The 7798-nt window shown below is 38.7% G+C and overlaps 1 protein-coding gene across 1 annotated transcript in view; it reads left to right on the top strand.

Moving 5' to 3' along the window:
• The first annotated feature begins 787 nt into the window (after positions 1 to 787).
• The window catches only part of GIN1 (gypsy retrotransposon integrase 1), a 12056-nt gene continuing 5045 nt past the window's right edge, over positions 788 to 7798 (top strand). Inside the window, exons 1-6 of the mRNA XM_009328716.1 lie at positions 788 to 926; positions 1823 to 2016; positions 3129 to 3434; positions 4107 to 4295; positions 4392 to 4559; positions 5020 to 5308. Of these exons, the coding sequence (XP_009326991.1) occupies positions 788 to 926; positions 1823 to 2016; positions 3129 to 3434; positions 4107 to 4295; positions 4392 to 4559; positions 5020 to 5308 (1285 nt within the window). The remainder of the gene's footprint in view (positions 927 to 1822; positions 2017 to 3128; positions 3435 to 4106; positions 4296 to 4391; positions 4560 to 5019; positions 5309 to 7798) is intronic.

The raw sequence follows: 7798 nt of genomic DNA on the forward strand, positions 1-7798 counted from the left end.
CATCAATTAGAGCAGTGTCAAACTGCTGTTCCATCTACGTCTTCATGGTTGCTGGAGCAGATTTGGAAAAAAAATCACTGAAATCACATAGAGTCTGCATGAATATTTCTGCTGTGAATATTTCTGCTTGTCATTAATTGGTAATTACTTTGATGCTGTTCTTGCTAGACCCAATCTTTTCCTGTACCAATGATGCATTTTACTAATGACATTTTAGTTTATTAATGTGATCAGGGAAGTCAGCCTGTGTCAGGGAATGAATTGTTGCCTTACATGCGGAGTCTGGTTTGGGACTTCAGAATCTGTCAGATGAATTAATGAACAAAATAAATTTCTGTCAGTTTTTTTCCTATTTGTCTGTGTTTTTTTCCAACTAGGTAGCTCTTTGGACACATCTAATCTCCAGCACACCTGCGTTCGAGGGCTATCCAAATGTTTAAGAATGAGAAGAGCGATCTCTCTCTGGTCTCATTCACATGTTACACCCCACACGCCCCCTCCCCCCCGTTCCAATGAATATAGTGGAAGTCCTCATTGTTTATAAGTTTTAAGGTTGACAAAAACAACTTTGCATAGAACAAAAGTAGCGTGTCAAGTAGTGTTCCTTATTGCTTAAGTTGATAGTATGGGGATATGGAAAGCAGTGCAGTGGATGGTGTGACATCCTCTCAAATGCTACATTATCAGGATACCTCTGAACTACAAAGAAAACAGTTAGAAACTGAAGATGCGCTCCTCTGACAGTTGCTCCATCTAACAAATACTGTGCATTTTGTTCAGGTTAGCAATGGTCCGTAGTGGAAAAAATGGTGGGCTCCACCTGAAGCAGATAGCATACTACAAGCGAACAGGAGAGTATCATCCCACAACATTATCAAGTGAAAGAAGTGGAATCAGGAGAGCAGCCAAAAAATTTGTTTTCAAAGGTAAAAATATTCTCTCAAATGACTCTGAAAATAGATTTTTAGGTGAAGATTTGCTGACGCAAAAAAAAAATGAAAGCGGGATCTTGCTCTGCAGCATACTCTGATTTTGATATACATTCTCTATGAAACAAACACTCTGCTTAACCCTTGTTAATGCATAACAGGATGTTTACGGAAACAGAAATTCAATATGCTTTAGTCCTTTCCAGGAGGGGTTTATATATCTATCTAAAAGCCAAACCATGTTCTAGATACTGGGGAAGTATGTAGCCATTGCAATCCATAATTCAAAGGACTATGGAAAGGGAAACCCAGATCTGCAGCTGTAGACCAGGAATGCTCGGTCTGGTCTGGAGGATGCTGTGTGTGGCGGGGCAGAAGTGCAGGGATGGCTTTGCCATCTGTCACCTTAGAGCCTCCCCGCCCTTCCCAGCTTTACTGCATCCCTGTGAGGAGGTATATGAGCCTTTGTAGTCTGCTGTGCTCTCTCAATCCCATCAAACCTGCCAAGTCTATATAGAGAGAAGGCAGGAAGGAGTTAAAGCTGCGAATTGCAAAGTCAGGTTGCTGGCAGGCAGACAATAGGTCTCCTAACGTGTCCTACCTCCCCTTCCCACCCTGTCATTAGCTTGTGTTTCAGTCAGACTTCCTGTGGGAACTTGTTTGCATTCTGACTTGCCCTTGTAATGCCTCATGTCCAGATTAATAAACATAGGTGAACAATTGGCTCTTTGGAGGAAATAATTGTAGCTTTTTGTTTACAAATACTTTATTTACACAGAAGTGAATTGAAGTTGATTTAATAAATTCTGTACTGAATCACGCACAGTAGTTTAGTAAACTAAACAAAAGACAAAGCACTTGCATATAATTCGCTGGTACTTTTCTTCTTTCAGAAAATAAATTGTTCTATGTTGGAAAAGACAGAAAACAAATGCGCCTGGTAATTGTTTCAGATGAAGAGAAGAAAAAAGTGCTTGAGAAATGCCACGAAAATGCTGCTGGCACGCATCATGGCATATCAAGGACGCTGACTTTAGTGGAATCTAATTACTACTGGACCTCTGTAACAAATGACGTCAAGCAGTGGGTATGGTCTCATAGCTACAGGATTTTTTTAATGTAGTCTTTGTTACAAACGTCTTGTAATCATATGACTTTGATACAGCAAGCACCCATACTGCTTCATGATGAGGAAACGTAAGCTTACAATCAAATTTAAATGGCCTTGCCAAAGCATAGTGTTTCCTTTTTCTCTTACTACTGACCACGTGGCTTGCATATTGCTGTATGTTATGCAGTGGTGGGGAGCCGTACTGCCTTTAAGTATGCAGGGCACATCTGGTCTTTGAGAGGGATTTCTCTTGCAAGGACTCTTGTATATCTTTGTTAGGATGCAGTGTACCATCCCAAGGATATGTGGCCAGAGTGGCTGCTGGCAGTTAAGAATATGGAAATGGTGCCTCTGCCTTACAATTAGGCCTGTTCAGGAAATAGTTAAACAAATCAACTGCTTGGAAAAGTTCCTTCTCCTCCTTCACCCAAAGATACATGGACATGAACCCCAGGCAGAATGTGATTCTTGAGGAAACTGCATGTAAATGTCTTTTACGGCCAAATTGCTGTTGCTATCAGCTTGCTGCATCACCTGAATGCTTTGAGTTCATTTGCAACTGTAACATGAACTGAATATGAATCTTTGCTTTCAATTCAGACTTGGACAAAGGGGCTCTGTCCTGTAGATGAAGCTGATCCATGTTATGCACAAAACATTATGTATACTGCCAGTGTTTTTCAGCCACAGCATACACAATAGAACCAAAAGGGGAATGATTAGGACTTTCTTTCAATTGCAGCTGCTTCATACTTCCTTTAGTATTTACAGATGGTAATGGATATTAAAATTTGTACTGTGGACTTGAAAGAGCACAGTGCTTTCAGGATGAGGAGATTCAGCTATGAATTCCTGCACATGTCCTTCTCCCAGCCTTCACTGTTGTTTGGTTTTGTTTTATTTTTATGCTGGGGCTGAAAAATCTAAGGGTAAAAAATGATGAGAAAGATGATAAAATGAATTTGTTTTGTACTTCCTGGTCTGACCTATCTTACAGGGGAATTGTGGAGATTTATGATCCTGCTGATTTGTCTTAAACCGTTACCATCGCTTTTTATTGATAGCGTCTTCCCTGATTTTTGCACTAGGTGTATGCTTGCCGGCACTGCCAAGTGGCAAAGAATACAACCACCACGGCACCCAAAACACACCCTATCAAAGCAGAGGACCCATGGACAGCAGTCACTATAGACCTAATGGGGCCTTTTAATGTTACCAACAGAAGCCACAAGTACATCATAATTATGACAGATTTGTTTACAAGATGGGCTGTTATCTTGCCACTGCATGAGACTTCAGCAGCTGAAATTGCTAAGGCAATCACAAATGTGTTTTTCTTATATGGGCCACCTCAAAAAATGCCTATTGATCAAGGAAAGGAGCTTGTTTATCAGGTAAGTCTTTATGTGGCTGGTTTCTTTTTTTTTCCCCAAGAAAAAAATACATTTTCCCCTGTATTAAATTTGAATTTTAGACCGTTCTTGAAAAAGACTGTAAGTCTTTAATTTAAAAAAAGAAAAAAAAAAAGTTAGCACATACAGAAAATGACAAACCAATTATTTGCAATTGTAACATTACACAGTGTTTCCCAGGGTTTTATTCTTTGGAAAAAGAACAAAGCAAAATGATTTCCTGGTGGTCATAGTGCAGGTTTTGTCACTCAGTTGAACTGGCACAAGCTTTCACACTCCAATATGCTGTATTTCATTCATCCATATTGTCCAGTGTAGCAGATAGCTAAGGGTATTTTTGACGTTGGCCTATAGTAATTATGAAGAACTTCTCACACTTTGATCCTCTCAGATGATGAAATCATGAGAATGATACGGATGAAATGACAAATTGAGTTAGTCGTAGAAATGTGTTTAGAAACCATCAATTACTGGCTCCTAAGCCATACTGATTCCTTTTAGCTCTCACTTTCAACCCTGGAATATTTGGTGGGAATATGTTTGTAAGACTTTTGCTCAGTCACCATTGTATCAAAAGGGTTGGAAAACTACTGAATTAGTTTACTTGAACAGAAGAGGGAAACCTTCAGTAATTGTGTTCTTTTTCTTTTGAAGATAAATGAAGAACTGTTTGCACTGTTTGGCATGAAACAAATTGTATTGTCTTATCCTCAAACAGATGATGTAAATGAAAGAACATGCAAGACAATCAAAGCTTTCCTTAACAAATACTGCACTGACCATCCAAATGATTGGGATGAACATTTGTCTGCTATTGCCTATGCTTTCAATTTGACAAATTTGGTATGTGAAGGTTCTTCCTCTTTTGACTGAAGTTCCCCAAAATATCTGCAAAGCTGTAGGCTAAATTTGCTTGCTTTTTGCTCCCCATTTAAATAGGAGCCAGATCAAAACACCCCATATTTCCAAATGTTTAATCGTAACCCACATGTTGTTGAGCCAATGGACATATGTGTGGAAGGAGAATACAGTATGTTTGCCAAAATATTTGAAGCAACTAAAAAAGCCAGTCAAGCACTGGAAGAAGAGAAAACCTCAGATTGCCAGGTAAATGTTATATATTCAAATTGTACTAGTAAAAAGACCAAAGAGAAAAAAGATGGGAAGGCTTGAAGTGTGAAGTATAACTCCACATTTTAAAGCAATGTGGAGTTTTATGTGTTTTTTTAATTTTGGGGTTTTTTTTCCTTTGCCTGTTATCCCTAGATTCCAGTGTACCTATTCTCATATATATTTGGAGGGAATAACCTTAGAAGAGACCTATTGCCAAGAGATTAATATCTAACTTAGAGGGCTGCATATCTATGGAAGCTGAAAAACACTGCCTATGGACTATTGATCTATGAAGATAAAATCAATTTCTTCAGAACTTTCCAGCCCTACATATTATGAATTACACACATCCAAAACCACTTAATGTTATGCTTCTGCATTATTAACCAATGTTATGAAAATACACGATTATTTTTTGAAAAACAAAATCTAATTCATATGTACCTTTCTGCAGGTGGAGAAAAACACTTCAGATGAACAAAAAATCAGGAACAAAATCACTGTCAAAAGAAAGCCAAAGCAATTAAATAACCTTCGACTTAAAGTTGGTCATGAAGTCCTCAGGCAAAGAAAAAACTGGTGGAAGGATGGTCGTTTCCAGTCGGAATGGGTTGGTCCTTGTATTATAGATTATATTACAGATAATGGCTGTGCCATATTAAGAGATGCCACAGGATCCAGGTTGAAAAGACCCATCAAGATGTCTCACCTCAAGCCATACATAAGAGGGTCCGGTGAAAAAGGTATATATATGTGTGTGTGTATTTTTTTAATATATATAACTTTTTTAATTTTTCTGTCATGTTACTCTGATACCAGAGTGAACAGGTATCATTCACTCAGCAGTGTGAATTAAACTAACACTGGGTAATAATGTAATAATTGCAGTTTTCAGTAAGGACGACAGTGAGCGTGGGTGGCTTCAAACCTATGCGGAGCATGGAACAGAGCTAATGAATCACATTCAAAGTATGTTTAAAAATAGCTTCCATTAAAGTTGCTTGTAATCTGTGGTTTGGCCCTGTTCATGCTGGCTGGTGAAAACATGCTGGAAGTATAATTAGGCTGAGCTGTATTCAAAGAGCATTTTCTGACTGTGTTTCTGTTTTGATGTAGGCAGGATTCACATTTATTTTGCTTGTGCAATGGAAACCTAATTTTTTTTTTTTGCTTAGTCTGACTAGTGCAGATGGTACACGTTTAGACTTTTTTTTAACAACAAAAGCCTCTAAAGCCTTAAAATAGAAAGACTACATCAGAGAACTGATTTTTAGAGAGTTTATTTTAAATTGGGCTACTGAGGAAGTAAATGTGTTTCTCTTAACAGAGCAAATAAAATTGTCATGCTCTGCAGTAGACTGCTAGAAATTCCCAAGGCCTTGGGTAATCAACCGCCACTCTTGCTCTTATGTATTCAGTGTGTCCTTTGCAATGCTGCTGTGTTAATCAAACAGTGGCAGCTCTTTCTTTTCTGTTGATACTGTCTTTGAATCACTGCAGGCATTTTGAGGAAAATGAATACTCAGTGTTTAGAAGACTTCTGTCACAGAACAAGCTGCTTTTTCGTTAAAGGTTCTTGAAAAGTAGACCAGTTCCCACCCTATTGGCATGTGTGGTTAAGCTCTGGTTCTTCAAAATGCATAAACTGCATTGAGACAGTAATTTCTTCCACCACCTCTTAAAACTGAAGGGATTTGCAAAGCTGAAACTAATTATGGAATTTCATGTGAGAAGCTGATATTTTTGCCAGTTGTCAGTTACAGATTTCATAACCAAGGTACTGATTTCATGTCACGTCTCCAGGACACTACTTTTACTGTTGGATGGTCACTCTGTGCCTTCCAGTTCTTCATTAAATTGCTGATCCATAAGGAGGAAGTCACATGCATGTCAAGTATGCAGATAATCTCCAGCTATTACAATGACTTGGTAAATTGTGTCACAGTATAAAAAGTTAAGTGTAGTTGTCTCTGTAGGATCAGAGCCTAATTACGTTTACCACTAAATATTGCAGAAGCAGTAGGTAAACATAGAGTTTCTTCCCTTTCCCAGGAAGTGACTAAAGATTAGTTGTCTGACACAGGCAAAAAATTCAAGGGATTATGAATACTTACAAATCTTAAAATTATAGCCCAATATTCATACATATTTACATTGTGTAGAGAGGTAAACCAGGTTTTGCCAAGGTAATTGCCAGCCTTTATCAAACAGCCTAACAGTGATCAAGAAAGAGTATTATTTCAGTTGGATAAGAGCAGTGAAACTGGGCAGTGAGTGACATAGTGAATGACATCTTTTTCATCTGTAAAGAAATGCATGTATCTTTGTTAACAAAGGACTTCTCTATTAGCAGGGGTGAACTTTTTTTATCTGCAACTTATTTATTATTCCTACTGCTGTGGTGTAAGTCTGGTGGCTGTCCCTTTGCATAACCTTGGATGGGAACAAAGCATTTGCAGTGTTCTCTGTGAAATAAATGCGGAAAAAGTGCATCTTAGGTGAGGATATTTGTGGCCTTGCCTACCAACTTTGTAAGTGTTACTACGTCTTTTGCTTACCCTGCTCCAAAAATCTGAAGTCTATCTTGTGTGTATCACACCTCAGATGTGTGAGTTTGGGAGTTTTAAAGACGAAAGGCAAAGCCTGAAAATGAAGTGCTCATTTTTTATGTGAGGAAAAACTCTTTCGCAGGTAAGAATGGGCAATCAGAAGCAAGGTATTTTTTCATAACTTTTGTAACACTCTTGGTCTAAAGATATATCCTGAGTCCAGTGCATTGACAGAGCCCTTGGTACAGGCATCACAGATTCGCAGCCTGGGTGTACCTGGGTTGCTTGCTACCTGGTAGTCTTTACAGCCAGGCAGAGGTTCTAGGACACCTTATGCACACATACATTTATGTGTCTGAAGCAACATTTTGTTTTTCTTGTTTGAGTGTAGTTTGGCTTAAATATTAAACTCAGGAGAATGTCATAGAATCATAGAATCATTAAGGTTGGAAGAGACCTCCAAGATCATCGAGTCCAACCGTCAACCCAACAACACCATGCCCACTAAACCATGTCCCTAAGCGCCTCATCTACACGTCTTTTAAATACTTCCAGGGAGGGTGACTCAACCACTTCCCTGGGCAGCCTGGTCCAATGTTTAACTACTCTTTCAGTAAAGAAATTTTTCCTTACATCCAATCTAAACCTCCCCTGGCGCAACTTGAGGCCATTTCCTCTCGTCCT

Source organism: Pygoscelis adeliae, unplaced genomic scaffold (assembly GCF_000699105.1).
Source record: "Pygoscelis adeliae isolate BGI_AS28 unplaced genomic scaffold, ASM69910v1 Scaffold16, whole genome shotgun sequence".
Taxonomy (NCBI): Eukaryota; Metazoa; Chordata; class Aves; order Sphenisciformes; family Spheniscidae; genus Pygoscelis; species Pygoscelis adeliae.